Source organism: Sardina pilchardus, chromosome 24, assembly GCF_963854185.1.
Source record: "Sardina pilchardus chromosome 24, fSarPil1.1, whole genome shotgun sequence".
Taxonomy (NCBI): Eukaryota; Metazoa; Chordata; class Actinopteri; order Clupeiformes; family Clupeidae; genus Sardina; species Sardina pilchardus.
In genome coordinates, this window is record NC_085017.1 from 9,986,999 (window position 1) to 10,009,507 (window position 22,509).

A 22,509-nucleotide genomic window follows, 5' to 3' on the forward strand; every position below is an offset into this window, starting at 1 on the left:
TTCCCCCTCCTCGCCCTCCATCAGTCTCTCACACCCATACACACACACACACACACACACACACACACACACACACAAAACATCCCCCCCAAACACACACACATAAAACACACACATCCACACACACACACTTAATCCTGGCCTCTTCTGCACCCTCTCTGGCCTGAGGATGGGGACCAGGAAAAGCACACACCCACGTGGGCCCGGGTGATGGGATTAAGAGCGCTCGCTGGCTAATCTGGATTACACAGCCGCGCTGGATTAACATGGTGAGAGATTCAGAGGGCCGAGAGAAGAGGAGAAAAAGAGAAAGAGGGAGGAAAAGAGAGGGGCAGAGAGAGGGAATGAGAGAGAGAGAGCAAGAGGGGGAACGAAGGATGATGACGAGAAAAGAGATCTCAAAGAGACTTTGAGACAACTGACACTCCGTATTATGTCATAATATGTTTCTATTTTATGTATATAACTGTGATATCAACATGAAATTATCTATTTTAACATGTAACATATTTCATATTTTCCAATTAACTATAAATATATGGCCATGTATTCAAGTGTGTGTGTGTGTGTGTATCCATCCAATATGCACCTAAACCAACTAAAATGCAATCCCGCCCCAAAATACACTCCGGATCAGACAGGAAGGCGATAGTGAGAAGAAGATCTCGAATGAAAGAGGAAGAGAAGAGAAGAAACTGATATGCAAAGACTTGTAGAGAGAAAGAGAGAGAGAGGACAGAAATGAGTATGTGCAGAGAGAGAGAGAGAGTAAGATAGAGAGAAAAGAGAGAGGCGAGATGATACTCATTGTGAGAAGAAAGAAGAGGTGATGGGAGACAGGGCGAGTAAGGGAGGACAGAGGAGAAGAGGGAGGAGAGGAGAGGAAGAAGGGCAATGGGGGGAGAGAGAGAGAGAGGGAGAGAGAGGGAGAGAGATGGGGCGGGACAAGAAAAAGAGGGGGGAGAACGAGAGAGAAAGAGAGAGAGGCTAGAGGGTGGCTGGGCTGGCAGAGACTTAATGAAGGTCTTAATTATGGAAGCGCTGACATTTGAGCTGACAGCTGATCCATTCAGTCTGATCAGCGGCCGATCACTTGCTCGGACACACTATTGATCAAACACTTGCATGCTCGCCCTCTACACACACACGCACACACACACACACACACACACACACACACACACACACACACACACACACACATACAGGAAATACACTCGCCAACACACAGGAAGTGTACTCGCAAACATATACACACACACACACACACAGACATTCCCTCAAAGAGACTGCGAGGGGAATCTTCCAGTCACCACATCGACTTGGGAGCATCTTATTGACGCAAGTGACTCGTCAGCGGCCGTATGGATCGAGCGCGTCTGACAGTGTTGGGCCTGAGGGTCACTTCTCATACGTCCAGCTCCACACGTGTCCCACACATGCACGCTGAAGTATGGTCTGCGGGGGACTTTTCTGCCCGAATGAGTCATTACGCTTCACGGGTCACCTTGGATACACACACGTCGCTCGCTTGCCGGCTTGAGGGGGATGGGATTGGATGGGATGGAATGGGATGGGATGGGATGGGATGGGAGAGTGATGGTCAAGTTGTTTATTTTGTAGATGGGGTTAAAAACACATATAAATAAAAGTTGGGGCTGGGGGACCTGGGGCTGGGGGGGGGGGTAGGCAGAGAGTGGTAGAGACGAGAGGGCTCTGGAGCCTTGGCCCACTTCCTTTAATCCCCAACATACAGCTGACCCCTGCTGCTGCTCGACGTATATCATCAGCTCAGTCAGTGAGAGGAGAAAGAGACAGAGAGAGAGTGTGTGTGTGTGTGTGTGTGTGTGTGTGTGTTTGTGAAAGAAAGATATATATAGAGAGAGAGAGAGTGTGTGTACAGTATATATATATGTGTGTGTGTGTGTGTGTGTGTGTGTGTGTGTGAGTGAGAGAGAGCGAGAGAGAGATAGAAAGAGAGTGTTTTAATATATGTGTAGGAGAGAGGAAGAGAGAAAATGGATGTTTATTACTCTTGTAGATATTAAATGCTGTACATGAGTTTTCATAAAGGATAGTGCGGAAAAACATCAAATGACAGGACGTAAGCGCGATCAATCGTACAGATAAAGAGGGAGATTGAGCATGATGTTGTTATAGATGGAGCAGGAAATTAGGAGAGATTGCAGGAAGAGGCAGGAGGAGAGAGAGAGAAAGAGTGAGAGAGGGAGAGAGAGAGAGAGAATGAGAAAGTGGGGACAGAATGAAAAGAGAGTAGATAGAGAGATGCAGAAGAGGACAGGGCACAAAGCAAGCACAAAGCCATCAGAATGGTGCCACTTCAGGTCGGCACGGCAACCAGCCTTACGCAGACCTGCCTCGCCGCCGCAGTCGCCATGGCAACGCCACGACTAGAGCTCCCCAGCAGGTAAACAAGGTTGCCCCGGACGACGAGCAGAAGAGAAGAAAAGAGAGAGGGTGGAGGGGAGGGAAAGAGAGAGAGAGAGAGAGAGAGCGACAGAGATAGGAAGGAGGGGGGGAAAGGATAAACAAATGGGGAGGATGGCGTGAGAAGTGCTCAGGTGAAGGATGGAGAGAGCGTACAGGAGGAGAGACGAGAGTGGAGAAAAGAACACGTACAAAAGCAGAATGACAATGAACAGGGGATTATAATGAAACCATGAGATGACAGCGGGAGAGGAGGCAGAGCGACAGAGACGGAGAGAGAGAGAGCGAGAGAGCGAGACAGAGAGAGAGAGACAGATGTAAGATGTAACACCATGGAAAACAGATAAGACATGACGATCGTGTATACGTCCATATTACTAAACAAATCCTACAAGAAGCTGAGCTGGGGGGGAAATGACTACTCAACTCATCATGGGACCTGTTGGATTGGCTCCCTACAGCGAAATATGTTTTCAACACACGCTAACACACACATACACACACAGTCCATAGACAAAACAACACAACAGCACCTTTAACATCTGTGTAAATATGGTAGACAAATATCCCCAGGTATAAGCACACAAACACTTACTCATTCACTCAACTTTGATGCCACCTGACATTCGATGTATGTATGCAAACGCCATCAATATCTATCTTTGGCACACAACCTCGGATGTGAGTGAGTGCACACAGACAGACACACACACACACACACACACACACACACACACACACTTAATCGGTCCCTGTTTTACGGAGGAGGATTTCAGAGGGATTATGGGATATTAAATCCATAGATTATTCAATCAAATCACATCCCCCCCCACCCCTCACCCACCCTCACCAACACTTAACCCACTGCCTTGACCGCTAAACACACAATCATCTGATTTATCACCGTTATGCACACACACACACACACACACACACACACACTTCAATGCTCACAAACTCCACACCCTCAATAAAGAGCAAACGGTGTCTGCATGCCAAATACTGATCATATACAGTTCCATTCCCTTCTTGAGGAGGTGAGGGACATATTTTCTCGCTCAGTCTCTCTCCATCTCTCTCTCACACACACACACTCAAGTGTGTTGATTTCCCAGTCAGTCCATCATCAGTGATCACTGAGAAACTGACACAGTCATCATTCTCATCATTACACAAGCAAACACACACACAGACACACACAGACACACACACAGACACACACACACACACACACACACACACACACACACACACACACACACACACACACACACACACACACACACACACACACACACACACACACACACACACACACACAGTCCCCCCACACACAGGACCATGTATGCACGCAGAGAAAAATAAATATGCAGATGTATTGGGTTTTGCTGGGCACAGAGTGTGAAACATTCTGCCTCTCCCACACAAACACATGTGTGTGCGTGAGCACACACACACGCACGCATGCAAGCACACACACACCACTGTGGTAGGCGTTGTGTGAACATTGTGTTGGCTGAGCCGTGAGCAATCAGCTGAACAATTAAGGCACTGAGTCAGAACAGCAGATGCATCAGTGGAGATCATGGTTGTGTGTGTGTGTGTGTGTGTGTGTGTGTGTGTGTGTGTGTGTGTGTGTGTGTGTGTGTATACATGTTGAGGGATCATGTATAATTGTGCATTTTTATATATATGTATTGCGTGTGAGTGCATTCGTGGGCTCATGCTTACGCGAGTGTGAATGTGTGCATTCATACTGTGAATTTGTTTGTGAATTTCAGAATTTGTATGCAATTGTGTGTGTGTGTAGGGGACAACACAAAGACACTCTCCACTTCAGTCTCTGTCCCTGCTATCTCTCAATACCTCCGCCCTATCCTTCAGTGAGGCGCTGGTCATTGCATCGCGCCCCGTTCCCTAGCAACCCGGCATCCCTCGCTCCCAGCCGTTGCCTGGCAACGGGACGTGAAACCGTAATCAACGTGCCACCCCAACCCCCAATCTCTCTTTCTCTCACCTCCTGCCCTCCCCCTCCTCTAGCCTTCCTGCTTCCTTTCTCTCTCTCTCTCTCTCTTCATCTCTCTCTCTCATACAGGTACAAACTCTAATAGAAAGATAAGGAGAATATGCATGCATAAAGACTAAAAAGCTAAATCAACACACACACACACACACGCATTATAAATTCCCCATGCCAAAATCCCTTCCTCCACCGGCAAATACAAACATCAGGCAAACCATAAATCCGAGCACCCCCCCCCCCCCCCCCCACACACACACACACACACACACTAAAATACACCCAAACAACCCCCCCCCCCCATTCCTCTCTGTTTATCTCCCGCTCTGTCCCCTTTTTCCATCACCCCCCCTCCCTCCCTCCCTCCCTCCCTCCCTCTCTCTCTCCCTCCCTCCCTCCCTCCCTCCCTCCCTCCCTCCATCCATTTCTCTCCTTCTCCCAGCCTAACAGTGCATCTCACATCATCCGTCTGTGTCTTTTCTGGGAATCAATCAGGCACAAAGAAAATAACAACATCTTCACACCTTCACACCGGTGTAGGCTGTTAATCAATAATCAATAATCAATTACCCCCATCAATTACCGCTGAAGCCCCCCTGGGGGAACGAAGACCGGGTCAGCTGCCTATGAGAAGGTCCTACTGCCCCCCCCTCCCCCCCCCACACACACACACACACCCCACACCAGCAGAAAGACGCCGGGGGCAGTTTCCAAGCCTCTTCTCCAAGGCTACACCAGAGTGACCATTCATCACTGTTTAACAGAACATAACGGAACAGTGCAGAACAGGATTCTTTATGATGGCACAGTGGTGCCACGGATACACCCATTTCTGGATGTCTGTTTCTAAGGCGATGATTGTGATGTCAGTGTTGCCGGGCTGAGCTCGCCTGAACGCTGCTGAATGTCGCTGCTCGATAAGGAGCAGTAGCTCCCCGCCCTGGTTAGCGCGAGGAGATGGAGCAGAGGTTGAAGCAGAGGCGCTGAGACTACAGCCACGGGCCACAGCACAGAAGCCGCGGCTGCATGCTGTCAGCGAGGATAAAAATGGAGGCTGAGACACCCGCACACACACACACACACACACACACACACACACACACACACACACACACACACACACACACACACACACACACACACACACACACACACACACACACACACACACACACACACACACACACACACACACGGACGCGCACACATGCAAATATACGCGAATACACGCGCAAACAAGCACACAAACACGCACGCAAACACTGTTCACCATCATTACGCTCATCTGAAGCAGCAGACGTCATGATAGGAGCCTGTTCCATCAATCAGATCAAGTTTCAGCCAGATTCAGTGCAATCATCAGAGACCAGACATAAGCGTGAACACACACACACACATGCGCACACGCACGCGCACACACACACACACACACACACACACACACACACACACACACACACACACACACACACACACACACACACACACACACACACACACACACACACACACACACACACACACACACACACACACAGTGTCTTGCTAACAGATGTCTGTATTTAAGCTGATAGATACACCCCCAAACCCCCTCTGTTGTCTGACCCCACACCCCCCCCCCTTCCCAATCTCTCTCGCCCCTCCCCCGCGACCACCCGCCGCTCATTATGTTAAACTTTCATTCATTCCTCTGCCCCCCACCACACTTCATTCATCTGTCCAATCTCTCTTTAATTAACCCACCCTCCCTCCATCTCTATGCCTTCTCTAGGGCAATCTGCTGGCCTGTGAAGACAAGTGTGAGTCGAGGAGTGTGTGTGTGTGTTGAGTGTATGTCAAGTAAGTGTGCGTGTGTGTGTGTGTGTGTGTGTCTCTAGTGTGCATGTGTGTGAGTGTGTACGTGAATACTAAAGCTGATGAAGAAACATTGAGAATTCCTTCATGATCACTGTCTGATTAGCGATTTCCATTACATTACATTACATTGAATTACATTACATTTGGCTGACGATTTTTTTTTTTTAACCCAAAGCGACTCCCAACCAGGGAAACAATCAAGCTAGTGTGCTAGGGGGCTTGCTAAGGACAAGTGAGTGCAGCAGTGAGCGCTACTTCCATACAAGCAACTTCTAGTCATTGTGGTGTTAGAATTAGCAAGTCTAGTTGTACGTAGTGCTACGAGAGGAGAATACTCTCGGAAGAGCTGGGTCTTCAGGAGTTTCTTTGAAGGTAGACAGGGACCCTCCTGCTTCCTGATAGCAATTGGTAGTGCGTGCATTGCACCATCGGAGAACAACAGATAAGGAAAGTTTGGATTGCTCTGAGCGTACGGGTGGCATAGCCAGATGCCGTGTTACATACATGTACATACGTGTGTGTGTGTGTGTGTGTGTGTGTGTGTGTGTGTGTGTGTGTGGTGGGGCATGACGTTGTGTGTGTGTCACTTAGGGTCTTAGGGTTACTGGGGGTTCAATAAGCTTGGTGGCATATGTGTATGTCAGCTCATGTGTGTAAGGTGATTTGATCTCTTAAAGTAGCTTGCTGGCATATGCACGCTTTAGCCTGTGTGTGTGTGTGTGTGTGTGTGTGTGTGTGTCCCTCAATGAAAACGGGCACACATACGCAAACCCATCTTAACAAACCCTTGAGCATTTGCAGCATATATCTTTCTGTGCAATTTTCTGAAAATATACATGTGAATGTATGTCAAGACAGCACTATACACCAGAAAACACACACACAAACACACACACACACACTGAAAGATAGAGTAGGTCATCTTCAAATTATTGGAGATCACAGGTCCATCTATACGTCATTTACATCAAGCCCATTCATAAGCAAGCAGAGTGTGATCTATATGAAGCAGATGTACATTGAATGCATTTGGTCTAATTACAGAGGCCCAATCTGGGACCATGTCTGTTTCATTCTCTGCCAACACACCCACTTACCCCCGCACATACACACCCACTCTCTCTCTCTCTCTCTCTCTCTCTCTCTCTCACACACCATCCCCCCTCTCTGCGTCCAAACACCTGCCTTCCCCTTCCCCCACGACACAACCTCATATACTGTCCCGCCTATACACACACACACACACTCTCTCTCTCACTCACTCACTCACACACACACACACACACACACACACACACAAAGAACTTTCCTTCATTTGATGTCCAATAAGACAATACCATCGCAGGATATCCCCAATTCACACACATTTGTCGGCGATTGTTTCCACACGTTCATATCATCCCTTATTACTCAGCGTCTCTCCGTCTCGCGTTCCGTCTTATCCACTTAAACAAGACAATTCCCACGCCGGGAAAAACGCACGGATGAAGGATAAGAAAGAAATGGTCGGGATGAAAGGGAGGAGAAATAATAAAAAGATCTCATCGCAAATCTCGCACACAAACTGGGGTAGTTATATCACCCGTGACACACACACACACACACACACACACACACACACACACACACACACACATACACACACACACACACATACACACACAGCTAGTTCTCCGCAGAATAACTTAACTCCATTTTAAACCGTTCACATATAAAGGGACAGAATATATTAGTGCTTCCGCGCTCGTCTGAGAACGGGTCTCTGGAGTGCAGACGACCTGTAGATAAACAAGCCTCAAGCCTGGTGCTAGCGCACAATTTTACACAGACGGGACGTTCCCAGACATTCCTGGAAGCACGGATACACACTCACCTACACACGCACGCACCTACGCACGCACGCACGGGCAAGAGTGCGTGGACGTCTCGCTGTGACGGGTAGCTGTAGGCCAAAGACGGTTGACTCGGACACGCAAGATGCTTAACCTGCTCGCGGAGGAGAAACCTGTTGGGATGGCAACCAAATCAGCGGGCGCCAGGCCGCGTTGCAGGGGAGGGAAAGATAAGGAGCGGAGGGACGTGGGGGACGGGGGGGGGCAGCGTAACGGAGGACGCCCATCGGTCACCCGTGCCAGGGTGGCTTCCTTTTGTTCCTGCCGTGTTTTCTCATGACTCACTTCTTCCCCCTCAGGCCTTTACGGTCCTCCAGTGTTCCCTCCTCTCTATTACTCTCTATTATCACTCGCTCCATCCCTCCCTGCCGTTTCTCTTGCTGTCTGTCGTTTCCTAGCCCGGTCACTCTTTTACAGGCCAGTTTTCTTTCTCTTTTACGATGCCCCTCTCTCTCTTTTACAATGTCCCTCTCTCTCTCTCTCTCTCTCTCTGGTATGGTCCGTCTCCCCAGCGCTGTCCCTGTGGCTAGTTAGCGGTGAGGCGGTCGCAGCCCAGCTCTGGGCTAAACATGGCTGTGGAGCTGGGCCGGATCTGTGCCAGATGTAGGCCACATACTCAGCTGCCGTCAGGGCGTCACTCTCACCTGAAAGGAAAACACGAGGCCAGGTGCTGCTCCAGTCACACCATCTGTTCACCCCCCCCCCGCCTCTCTGTCTCTATCTTTTTCACTCTGTATCTTTCTCTCTCTCTCTCTCTCTCCATCTCACTCAACTCCCATCACTCTCTTCTCTCTCTCTCTCTCTCCATTTCCCTCTTGATTCCAGTCTAACTCTGCGTAAAAAAAAAAAAAAATGATAAAATTAAAAGATTTCACTCCCTGTGAGAAACTTCAAACTAAGAAAGGGGGAAGAGAGGGAGTAACGAGAAAGGAGAGAGAGAGAGAGAGAGAGGTGGAATGGAGGAAAGTCACACCTACAGTAGCTTAGCACATCTTCCTCTAAATGACGAGTTGTGAGAGTGCGTGAGAAAAGGACAGAAATAGGAAATGCGAGAGAATTCATGTGCTGAATAGGACTGGCCAGTATATCTTCAGTGGAGATACATTTGATGCTCTTGTCTACAAGAATCAAATACATTTAGAATATTAAGTAAGCATAGTACAGGCTACATAGGTTACAATCTGCATGTTTTTCAAACTGGAAACAATGACGCAGTTCTCTCTCTCCCTCTTGTACACACACGCACACACATGCACACACAAATCTATGTAACGACCAAGGAAAATGGGGGGGGGGGGGGGGGGGGGTCTGGCCAATCATGTTTCTTTCTCTGTGAAGGTTCAGTCTTAGCTCCACCCTTCAAAGCCTTCACTACAACCTCAGCGGAGAGAAAACATAATTCTAAATGGTCAGACACATCATGGTCAGCCAAACAAATGTTCTGTGACTGCGAGCTGGAAGCATCTGCGGCTAAAGCCCTGTCTGGGTTTGTTTGATATACACAAATGTTAGCAATCTGTAAAAGGAAGCAATTCACAGCTGGGGTCGGTCTGTGTGAACAAGCCCCATTTTGTTGATGCTAACAAATGAATAGTTTTTGAGATTTGAGATTTGATTGCGTCGCAGTGCCATTCATCGCAGTAATGATCTTGATTAGTTGAAGGCTCCTACTTGAACATTGGTGAGCCTATCAAGCTGTAGCTTTAAAAAAAAAAAAAAAAAAACAATAATCATGGGGTGACTCCGCCAATCATTTTCCAACCACACACACAAAAAAAACCATAAGTTAATCCTTATTGATACAATCCATACACGCCTTTCACGGCTAGCAATATATTTTTGTGTGTGATCATGTCATCACTAATATTTCAAAGTAATATGACCATATAAGGTAACACCAGTGGCAGACCTTCAGAGTCTGGCTGCTAAGTCAAATCCAGTATATTTTATGAATTACACAGTCATAAAATATTTTCTACTTTCTTCCTCTCCAAACACCTGTCAACCACCTTCCTGTATTACTGACTGTTTTACCTTCATACTGTGCTCCATAGCTTTGATGTATGCTTTGTGTAGGTCTAATATTGGCACAAATGTTTATTATTTTGTTTTAAACAGAATAGTCTTTAAAGTTGGAAGCACCCAAACATACTAGCAGCCTTTGATGGCACAAAATATGCAATATGATTGCAATTTCATTCTACTATTAATTCAAATTGAATATAAATATAAATATTTAGATATAGGACAGTGAACCATGTCAACTTTTTAAACATGGAAGCAAATATTGACACGTATACATTTGTACATTTGTCTGCTTTATTTCTCCCATTGTATTGTATCTCAGCCGTATGGATATACACTCATGTGTATGTGTCCACGTAGAAGTCTGCATTTAATGTATATAACTGAAATTTCATTGGTAATAAAAGATTAATTTCCTTGGCTGCCCTGTTGCCACCTTGGGAGACAACTCTAGTGTCTCATTCTCTGCAATGACTGTGCAGATAAGTGATTAAGGGGGACAAAAAGCTCTCCTGGTGACAACGCTTGATAAGGAATCTCAGACTTCCATCCTTTGTGTCACACAGACCTCAAACATTAAAATGGCAGGTGCTACTGGCCCCACAGCTGAGGTAAGTGTGGGGGTAGGGGGCTATACGATAAGAGGGGGTTGTGTGTGTGTGTGTGTGTGTGTGTGTGTGCCCACGTGAATGTGAATGTGTAGAGACCTTTTTGTTCCTAATGAGGTAGCTTTCTTAGGGGGTAAATTGGCACCTATTGTGTGTGTGTGTATGTGTGTGTGTGTGTGTGTCAAAGGACTGAACTTAAGGTTTTTTCCAGAATGCAGACTGGAGAGCTTTAACACTTCGGGGGTGGGGATGTGGAGGGGAGGGGGTTTACGGGGGTCACAGCAGACGGGAAGAAGAGGCAAAGGAGGAAGGAGGAGAGGATTTAGGGAAGGGGGCCCAAGCTGATCTCCTCCCTGAGGTCAGTCAGGTCAGACTACTGTCATGCTAATAACAGGATTTGTACTGGTGCTACTGGTTCTCTAAGGACACACACATACGCACACACGCACACACGCACACACACACACACACACTACCTCATAAGCGCACGCATGCACACGCACAGATACTACCTAATAAGAATACACACACTCATCAAGTTATTACCTCATAAGCAGACAGACAGACACACACTACACAAACACACACACACACACACACACACACACACACAAATACCATTTCATAAACACATACGTGCACAATAGTCAGCCTCAATGACTACGACTCACAGGCAGATCCCATAAGCCAGAGCTCTGAGAATCATAACCCACCAGTAATTGTGTTTAATAATGTTGTGTACGCTGGCACGGCTCTCCTACGAGAGAGGATATCTGTTGCTCAGCCACAACAACATCTCTCTGTTTCTATTGAGCTGCACCATAACCCATGATACAGTACCAAGACGGAATGATGTTCAAGTAAGTATCGGTGACATCTCTGCTAATCATCATGTCAATGATTCCAATATGGCCGTGACAGCTCATCTATAACACTCCGTACTAACCACAAGTCTCTGCACACAGAGAACCATCCCAGTAGTGGCGAAGACAAACAAAGCAAAAATAATTACACACAAAATTGCACATTTCTCTAGTGTCCGATTCTATGCTCCGTCCTACGTCAAGATGGAACCACCGAGTAGCGATGTGCTTTTCACCAGTGTCGTCTCAGAGGGCTTTTGCTGCACGATCGCGGCAATCAACACCAGATTCGAGACGTGTCACAGTCACCCCCGCAGCCTGGGAGAGCTGTTGCTTTAACCGCCGCGCTGCGAGACGCCACGGCAGCTGTTAATGGAACAAATCTCAGCGTGTCACCTCCCTATTTTTCTGTGTCAGTGCCGAAGACAGAAAGCCACGAGACTTGCTGACTGACAGCATCCTGTTATCAGCTGTGGACCAGCTCTATGCGAGGGCCTCAGGTCAGAGAGACCTCGCTCTCTCTCTCTCTCTCTCTCTCTCTCTCTCTCTCTGTCCTTTTCACTTCGGAGACGGTGGCATGAGAGATGCCAGAGACTTGTACTCACCCCTGGTAACGTCTTCTGCTCGTGCAATGCATTCTGGGCCTTCAGAGCCGACTCGCGGGCACAGTACGTGAGGAAGGCACATCCTGAGGAGAGGAGAGAGGGGAGAGGAAACGGTGACGCCGTGCAGTTCGGTAAACAGAAAAATAGAAAATAAAATAAAAAAAACCTTGCAGCGTGTCTGCCAGCCCGGTTGAACAGACCCGCTGAGATCACTAAAGCTTGGGGCGAGGAACACCACGCCACAGTGACCTTGCCATAGAGTAAAATACTGTGTGCTAAAAATATTGGCCACAGGACGCTAAAACCAACATGACGTGAAATATCTACCAACCCTACAGTAACTCCTCCAGTGCATTGTATTACTAAATACTACAAAGAAATAGACAGAGAAACATACACACATAGGTCTGTGTGTATGATATTGGTGTGTGTGTTTGAGTGTGTGTGTGTTTCTGTTTGTGTGTGTATGGGGTCTGTGTACATCTGCAAGAATTAGAAATGTCTAATGGATATACCACAGTGTCATGTTTATCAATGTAACATGATAACTGCAGCTATGCAATTGAAAGGGAAGTGTTGCTTGGTAGTCTTTTATGAACTGATGCATTACTTTGTATAAATAATAGATTTTTAAAATGGACATGTCAGGAGGGTAACAATGCTAAGATTCTCATAATAACATAGGCACAAACCTTATTCAATCTTATTAATACCCCTACCTGTCCTACCATCTTGTAGAGTAATACAAATATGGGTCTGGCCAATTAAATTACTGAGAGAACAATAAGCCAGATCTGTAATGTATATTTAATGGGAAGAGTTCCCTACCTTTATGCATGCCCGTGTACTTGTCCTTGATCACTGTAAGCTCATAGATCTTCCCGAACTGCTCGAAAATGGGCTTCAGGTCCTTCTCCTCCAGGTTCCGCGGGATCTGCCCGATGAACAGCTTTATCGCGTCGGGCTCCTTCATCGAGACGGTGGGGAGCGGGGCTATGAGCCCGGTGTTCTGCTCTGAAGGAGCGGTCGACGGGGTGGAGGTCTCCCGAAGCGGGTCGTGAGGCACAGACGAAGGCGAAGATGGAGATGGCTTTATCTTGGTACAGAGCTGGAGAGAATAGAATGGAAAATAGTTGCATAAAACAAATGAAAAATAATTAAAAATCCACCTAAATGACCTATAGGTCACGCTACAACTCGCGCGTGAAATGACCTATATTTATAAGCAAAACGTGATAACGCTGCCATCGTTTAAATAGCCTTGACAAATAATTTAGAAGCCAAATGCAAACAGACGTAGCCTACCACATAACCCAGTTAAATGCACGCAAACGTAACCATGACATTCACATTATTGCAAGAACATCATGAGAGGGCAATGAAGAAGCACAAAATCAGAAGGTGTACATGTGAATGAGAGAGTAGGGAAAATGAAGGTAAACAAACGCGCACAGACGTCCTTTGTCTAAACCAATAGAAATGTAGCCTTCGCTGGCAAGCTGTGTCGACCTCTGTTACAACCCCCATTCTTAAATATAATATCCAAATTCCAAAGTAATAAATATCACTCTATTTCAAATGGCAACATTCCCCTTAAGAAAACGATTTAAGCTAAATTCAAGCTTATAGGAAAATTCTAATTTCTCACATGGATGTTCTCTTCGTCACGGGTGAGTTGCAGATTGTCTCTCGCTCGCTTTCTCCCTAATCTCAAATGGTTTTGTTTGGCTGTCGTCTTCTCGCTCGTGTTGTCCCTTTCAGTTTCCGTTATTGTAGCCTGAGGATAACGACAGCCCCTGAGAATCAGTATTTTGACAAGTTGTCCCTGGAACGACAGAAAAATCGGTCACTCCTTGCCTGCCTCCAGTGTCAATGTCTCTCAAAGGGTCATCTCTTGCTTGTGGATGACTTCTGATAAGCGGTGATTCCTTGAATTTCCAACAGACGATTTACTGATATATATGATTAAAAATTTACGCCACAGAAGGATGTCTAGTCACCTATTTATGTGGTGTAGTATCAGAAGTGACACAGACAAGATCTCTCCGCTCTATGATAGTGGGCTCGGTGTCTGTGGTCCGTTGCTCTACAGTGTCCTGAGCCGGTGTCTCCCTCTGTCAATCTGTGTCCCGTTCCATCCCTCCCTCGGGGTGTGACAAGCGGTGATGTCGTACGCCAGGGAGGGTCGACAAGTCACCACACTTCACACGACACGAACTAAACGGATCACTGGCGTTCCAATTGAGTTGCACATATAATTGACAACTTAAACAAGAATATTGAGTAACTTTCATGGAGTAAACCCCGTGTGTTATTTAGTCTAGATTGCTAGGCTGGTTTTATTAAACAAATAGAAAAATAAACGAGAAAACAATGATAAAATGATCTAGACATGACTAGATCTATTTCAGTTTGAACAACCTGATACTACTCAGATGTATTTGATGGGTGCAAACTGGTTGTCCAAATCCAAACCAAGTTATATGCTTCATGGGGTCACTCAATAGACGGACATAACGAGTTGGGCCGCTGTTCGTTTTTCGTGGCGCAACAGAGTTACCCATAGCCCCTGACATCCTGAAACGCAAATCCGCCTTTTGTTCTTGTTGAGCCCTGGCCACGGTGCTGAAACGGCCAACTGTGATTACAGACTAGACAGCCTACACAACCACAATCATTCTAAAATTTCTGTCAGCGTGTAGGCTTAATTCAATGAGTGGCATGATCGCGGAAATGAAGCAACTACACACTGGATTAAAATACCCTTCAAAAATAAAAATACACAATGTAAACAAAGGGCTACGTCATAGCCTACGCACACACAGGCTGATTGAGCCTATCGCACGCACAGGTAGCCTATAATATTTCCCCACATGTTCTACGTGAAAATGCTCATCACATCGGTAGGATAAAATGTTAGCAAGCAGGTGTGTGAGGGACCCGGATCCCTTAATTTTAACGGAGTGCTCACCATCTGCCACTCGCTACTAAATCCCATCTCCGGCTTTTCCTCCACCATCCCTACACAAAAACAGCAGACAATATCCGTTAGTCCTACTTCATCTAGTCAAGGACTAGGCCTACTCTGTATTTAAGTAATTAACTGTACAAGTGTACGTTGGTATCAGTTGTGAGCAGTTAGTGGATAGTGGATGGTGGTTTGTGTAGAAAACGTTCATGTGAGGACCAAAGAATTGGTATAATGTTTAGACTACGTTGAAGATTTGATTTGGACCCATACGGCAACGCCATCTGGTGCCCATCGAATAACATTCGCAACGTTCAAGCAGGCATCTATTGAATGGCAAGTAATAATAATAATAATAATAATAATAATAATAATAATAATAATAATAATAATAAAAGAAAACAAACGACAGCTTCCCCAAGGAGATGTATAGGTGACATAAAAATTGAGCCACGCAAAGTGTCTTTGTCTTAATTGCATCCTGTGTTTAGGCAGTGTTATGTGTGAGTGCTCCCTCTAGTGGTCTTATGGGTGTACAGCTATCAGATGTAACAAAAGAACTCCCCTTCACAAATGAAACTGTCTTGAACATCCTCAAAGTGAGTAACATTACACTGAGCTTAGTGATCTTAATTTCATAAGGGCATGAAAGCAATACACACTCTGAGACTGTCTCTCTCTTCTCTTCTCTCTCTCTCTCTCTCTCTCTCTCTCTCTCTCTATGAGACTGCAACATGGGACTAATAGGACAATATCAGAGTTAGATTTTTAAATGACCGGAAAACTGAATCGATTGGGCAAAATGGATATGGTTGATCACAGTGCACATTTGACCAATTCATTACACCAAGCAAACTACTGAAGTCTCCCAGTGGTGATTAATGAAAGACAAACAGCCCCACCCCTCTATAAACTAGTGTTTATGACCAAAATTATGACTTTTTGATGCAATGGCATGTCTAAGTATCTTGATACCAATACTGAAACGATAACACAGCAAAAACTTCTAACAGTGCTTGAGCTCATAAAATAGGCCTAGTCTACTGAACTTTTAATTATCATTTTTAAACAGATGACAAATACAACTTTCTTTTTTAAAAATGGTTTAAAACACCATTCTAAAAGGACTGATAATGAAATGGGGTATGGTAACATTTTTAATTTCAGGGTATATTACAATACCTTTTCATGCATCATACAAATTTACATCAACCAGACAAAAAGCCACAATAAGGCCACTTAACACCCAATCTCAATCAAAATTGTTTCTCAGAATGTGAATAAGTTGCATATCATTTTTACTTTAAAAATATGAAATAGCATTTTGACAGGGCCATGATGTGCCAATTCAGTAATACACATCACATTAGAGAACACAGTGCAGAAGAAATAGACACAATGTTTAGAAAAGAAACAGATTAAGGGTTAAATAACCTGTATATGGGCATAAAATAATCAGTCAGGGCTTAGGTTGGAGGAAAGAGTCCTGAGCATATAACTTTGATATGACTGACATTTCAACACAATATTACCCTTCCCTTCTAAACCCGTATTAAATTTGTTAAATATATCAAATTTCATTCATCTTAAATGGTGAATTCTGCATCAATCTATGACACAACTCTTAATACGGTCACATTTTTGTTGACAAATATTTGTCTTTATACTTCACGTCTGATTCTTAAATGGCTTTTTTCCTCCCAGAAATCCTGCTTGTTCACTGTGGCAGCACTTGTCAGAACAGACAGTAATGGTCTCTCACATGCAGGGTTACCTTGAGATGAACACAGGGAAGGAACTCAATAGCACAAGCAGTCCTTGGCTTTGCCTTGTTGCTAGGCAGAGTGTCAACTCCAACTATCCAGGCTTGTGCAATAGGTGTATCTGCACAGGTGCAGCTGGGGGACAAAAATGAAAACATTTTTAAGAGAGAGAGACAGAGATTATTTAAGAGAAAGTCTGAATTAGCAAAGAACCATAACTGAGATATAGACAAAATGGCAAAGGAAAAGCAGGCTCATTGGCTCATCATAAATCACAAGGACATGACATGTAAAGACACAAAATAGCAAAATAATATCGTATTTCAAAGATGACACTTAAATTCACACGAAATATCAGTTTAATACATTTCTGCACGATTTGAAACCATGTGACTTGACCCTGATCTATTGTTTGCCCGGTTGTCTTTCCCTCGTATCTACGCTGCATGTCGCTGTCGCTCAAAGCGCAGGCGTAGTCATGGTCATGGAATCTTTTCGAGCTTGCCTCCGTTATATTCTGATTGGACAGTGGGGAAGTCACGGTTTTAGGGACAAATCCGAAAACTCGGCCGTAGCCGCGCGCTGGAGAATATGTCGGAAGGGATTTTGTCTGCCAGCATCCCCAACAGCGACATATGTGGGGACAGCAAAGGGCTGGATGAGACGCACGAATTGGCATGAGAAATAACGGGAAAATAGTTGTCATCACATTAATAATCACGACCATGTCGAGGCATACTTTTCTCTTAACAACGACGCTCTTAAAAATAAGACGAGCACGTGAAGACTACTACGCTAGAGTGACACTCTTTTTCTGAAACACCGCAGAGCAACATCTCGCACTACGACAGCCTTTGAACTACGGGTAGCAAAGTTATCGCCTGAAGGTCATTTGAAGGAGCCTTTTACTGTGCATGACCATCTCTAGGGAAACATCGTGTTGTGCACTGTAGACTAGTCGGTGACCTGCTGACCCCTGAGGCCTATTCGATCATTGGTTGAGTAAGCACAGGATATTACTCAAATCTATCAAGTTTTCTGATCTCCTTCCAAGTTTCACTGTCACCCTTTTGAGTTATTTAAGCCTACTCCAAGATCTCAAGTTACTTATTGCCTGTAATTCCCTTGTGACAGGACTTAATCTAAAATGCCTTATTTGTCTATACCCCTAAACCTCTTTAAAATAACACATGTAAGAAAGGACTTTGGACCAGAATAAACAGGACTGGGTTAGTATATGTTTAGATTAAAACGCAAAAACACTAAGATTGACTCATCAACTCTCCCCAAATGTTAAGTGTCTATTTCAATTCTTAGGCCTACAGCAGTCTAAAACTTATGAATAATGTAAACAGTGTTACAAAGCTGTCAATTTGATCACATTTCAGTCATTTTGTTTGCACTTAAACTCTGATGTAATTTCTACCTCTTAGGCCTACTTCTTTACTTTTTGCAACAAGGTTAATTTCTTAAGCAACCATCTTTAATATTGTTGTTGTTGTTGTTGAATGCATTTCAAAGCGGTCACTCCAAAATGCACCTTCTATAATCCTGTTTCAGATAATAAGTAACATAATTATGGGAATGTGTATGAGTTCCAGGACACTGAAGGGACATTGAGGGTTCCTCTCCACTGGAGTTAAATTGAAGCACAGACAGCCAGACTACTCTTCAGACAGATTGTGAGACTACACCCCTCCTTTCTCTTACAAAGGGAGATCTCTGAAGTTCACAATGTGAGCATCTTTCACAATGAGGTGAAGTCTGGTGAGAACATCTATTTAAGCCTAACGTGTTGTACTCCGTTATCCTAAGTGGACAACAAAGTACCTTTCCTATCCTAGCCTATTATTTCACTGACTCTGCTTGGACTGGTGTAGAACATATACAGTTTTGTGAGGAAAAATAATTTGAAGCTCAACGTTACTACTAATTCCACTACTTTTCCCCTCATACGCTACTCAAAAGTTGGGGATATCTGCTTTCGAAATAAATGTAGTGCTTCAGTACATTAAGTACGGAGACATCGAACTGTTGAACATGCACATTCAAAAGTTTAGAGAAGGCCATATGAAGTACACCTGTAAAGGTTTTAGTGGATTTTAGGTTCATTCTGAAATGTAACCCCAAAGCCCATTATTCTTGACTTTTTGTGAGTATAGTGGGTTTTCCCCCCCAAGGATTAAAAACTAGTTTAAATGTAACGATTTTTCATTCTACATATATATATATTTAGGTAATTTGAAGTGATTATTTTGTTGTCATGAAATAAAACATCTTGGAGACTCCCAGAGTACCACAACCGAGAGTCTCCGTACCCCCAGTGGTATCCGTACCACAGTTTGACTGTCCTAGTGCATATTATTGGGTTCTCTGTCCTAGTGCATATTATTAGGTTCTCTGTCCTAGTGCATATTAATGGGTTCTCCTTGCTCCCAATCACCCCTCCTGCATTCATCTAAAGTCACATAATCTGCTGCACTCAGCATAGGAGCGCATATGTATGACGCAGAAGATCAAGGATTTGGGGAGACAACAACAAATGCACGGCCAGGATTTGCTAGAGACCGACTTGCTGAAACACCTGATGTTAAACTGGAAATGTGATGCCTTTTAAGACACTCGACCTGCAGCTTTTTTTTTTTTTTTTTCCCAAGAAGGGGGGTGGTGGGGTTCCCTTTAAGGTCGCTACTACTCTTAGAGATACAAGAATGTGTCCAGCATTCAACAAAACTTGCTCACAGACAAACATGGGCCGGGTTTCCCAGATTCGTTAAGAAGCTCTTAAGTGCCAAGAACTTCTTAGGAGCGCTCTAAGAACGCTCCTAAGAAGTTCTTAGCACTTAAGAGCTTCTTAACGAATCTGGGAAACCCGGCCATTGTTGGTTAGTTCACGTAGACAACTTTTAAGATACTTGAATCTAACTTATGAATGCTGAGCATATTCCTTTCGTGAATTATGGCTGCAATATAACCATGTTCATTACTTCATGAGATGGTTCAATTTCACAAAACAGAACCAAAGATAAAGATGGGCATCTGCCAGATGCATTTGAAGAGACAAAATGACAACAGGTTGTTTTTTTGTTTTTCTACCCTAGAGCTTATTTCCTTAGAAAAAAAGAGCTAAATATATTATTTTACATCTGGTCTCCAATGCGATATGGAGAATGTGATGTGTAGTCCTGGATTAAGGTTGTTTGAATTCAAGGAAAATATTTTCTGTAAGGCCCAAATGTATCAGGACTGAGATCATTCCTGATCAAATACAAAAGTTAAAGCTTTATTCTAAACTCAATGTGTATCATTTTCTTGTTTATCCAGATGTGTTTAGTAATTAATGTGTAGGTTTACTTCACTTCAGAATACTTCAAGGAAATCTTTTTTAACTATTCAAAAACTTGACACTTTCAAATTGACTTTTTATTACAAATTGTCAGCTGTGAATCTTTAAGTACAGGCACTTCAGTCAGGACATAACATGTCACGGGCTGAATTTTGATTCAGACTGCTTTCTGTATGAGTCTTGATATGCGCTCATCACTGAACCATGTGCTATGTGGATAAATCTCTTTTCTTATTTTATTCTTACTTACTTACTTTTCTTATTATTTTTACAACACAAACTCACAAAGCATATGGCCAGATCGTGGCTTTACATAGCTTTACATCAAATGCTTTGTACATATGTGCTATGCGGATAAATCTCATATCTCTCTCTGTGATCCCGACTAAAACTGGGACTGAACTACATAATACCATGCAGACTCGCATCCAGCCAAATCAGAGTATGTTAGACCTTCTACCATTCATTCATGCTCTAGTCAAGAGAGTGTCCGTGTATCTGAAGTTTGCTTTGTAGGCAGCACCCAATATATGAGAGCGTTTCCCTGTCAAATTTGAAGTTACAACTGCTGCTTTCCAGGCTGGTTACCTTTAAGTATTTAAAACACTTAATACACTGTGTTTTTATTCATTTACAATACATTTTGTTTTACAGATGTTATCGTAATAATACGCAAATGCAATGGCAGAACTAATCAATGGATTGTAAATATCTGTAAATTGTTGTCCTAATAGAATTAACTGTGTCATATAGAAGGAACTTGCAAGCTGTCTAAATAAGGTGAAGACTGCAAATCTCCAAGTGATGGAAGTCTAACTAATCATCTCACTGTACATCAAAACAGGTTCTGAAAATGTGGGCGTGAGTGAGCTGCGATTGCTTTGATGACTGATGTGTTGATGTACGACTAAACAAACACAATAAACAAAGAAGGAAGAGAGAAGACTAGAGTAATAAGGAGCCAAACCACCCACACACGCACACACACAAAAAACACACACACACACACACACACACACACACACAGGTGACCCACAGCAGAGACAGACAGCACCCGCGCAGGGCAGTGTGGGGTTTGTTCCAAAAGCAGGTCTTTATTAAAGTCAGAGCAAATAAAAAGCAAGATCTCCAGCCAACAATCTTCTGACGCCGTTCTCTCCAGTGCAGTTGAATCAGGGCTGAAATTTCTTCTTGGTCTTCTTCACACCTGCTCTGCGCCTCCCTGTCTCCACCCACCCTTCCCAACCCACCTCAATCACGCAGAAATAGGCTACTCGCTCCCAAGGTTAGCTGGCATTTCGCATGAAGTTATTCACTAACTAACTAACTAACAAAACAAACACAAAAAAACTGGTAGGGAGGCAGTCGGACGGCTATATTTACATCTAAACATTTTCTTTTAATATTTTCTTTAAACATTTCTTCAGTTTCAAAACACCTTTCAGTCACTCATAACGGCTGAACTATCTTTACAAAAATAATAATTGAGCTGGAAACAACTGAACATTCTTCTTCAGTCCACGTACATGACTAAAATGTATGTATCGACTGAAGCGAGGTTGGCATAAAGCCATCTCAAATAGCTCTAAATAGATATTTGCAGGGTACACATATTTAAGGTTTTGAGTCTAGACGGTCCTGAAAGGTTTTCACTGTTTAAAATACATGCAGTCGAGAAACCATGCACAGAGACCCCCTCAGTACAGAGAGGGCTTTTAGACTGTGAGATACTTTTACAAAACAACAGGAATATCAAACAGAAAATAATAACCACCTCTTGTCTTCTTTCTTTATCTTGTGGGCCCTCGTCGTCTCAGCCTCCGCACCATCTCTGCCTCCAAATCCTCCTTCATCATCCTCATCCTCATCTTCAGGTTCTTTCACTTGCTCACTCCCTCATCTTCATCAGAAGATCATGTCTTCCATGTAGCATGGATAAACGCCTCCAGATGGCTTGGGACTGGAGCAGTGTGTGACGAGGATAATCCAAATCTGTCTTGGGGCATACTCTTGTGTGTGTCTTTGTCTTTTGGTATGGGCAGACATGGTGTATGGCCTGCTTCAAAATCCCTCGTGCTGACGGAGCAAGATCAAGGAGGCGAACAGGGAACGAT

General features: G+C 44.3%; 1 protein-coding gene across 4 annotated transcripts in view; it reads right to left on the reverse strand.

Annotated features, from left to right (window-relative positions):
• The window catches only part of celf3a (cugbp, Elav-like family member 3a), a 34,971-nt gene extending 12,668 nt beyond the window's left edge, over positions 1 to 22,303 (reverse strand). For 2 of the 4 annotated variants that reach the window (XM_062530267.1, XM_062530266.1), the window contains exons 1-6: positions 22,170 to 22,303; positions 17,061 to 17,184; positions 15,290 to 15,339; positions 13,967 to 14,143; positions 13,147 to 13,426; positions 12,319 to 12,401 (exon numbers count right to left, since the gene is read on the reverse strand). In XM_062530267.1, coding sequence (XP_062386251.1) covers positions 12,319 to 12,401; positions 13,147 to 13,426; positions 13,967 to 14,143; positions 15,290 to 15,337 — 588 coding nt within the window. In that variant the 5' untranslated portion in view covers positions 15,338 to 15,339; positions 17,061 to 17,184; positions 22,170 to 22,303. Of the gene's footprint in view, positions 1 to 12,318; positions 12,402 to 13,146; positions 13,427 to 13,623; positions 13,654 to 13,966; positions 14,144 to 15,289; positions 15,340 to 17,060; positions 17,185 to 22,169 lie in introns of those variants that run through there. The other 2 variants (XM_062530268.1, XM_062530269.1) reach the window with 2 other exon arrangements.
• Between the last annotated feature and the right edge of the window lie 206 nt (positions 22,304 to 22,509).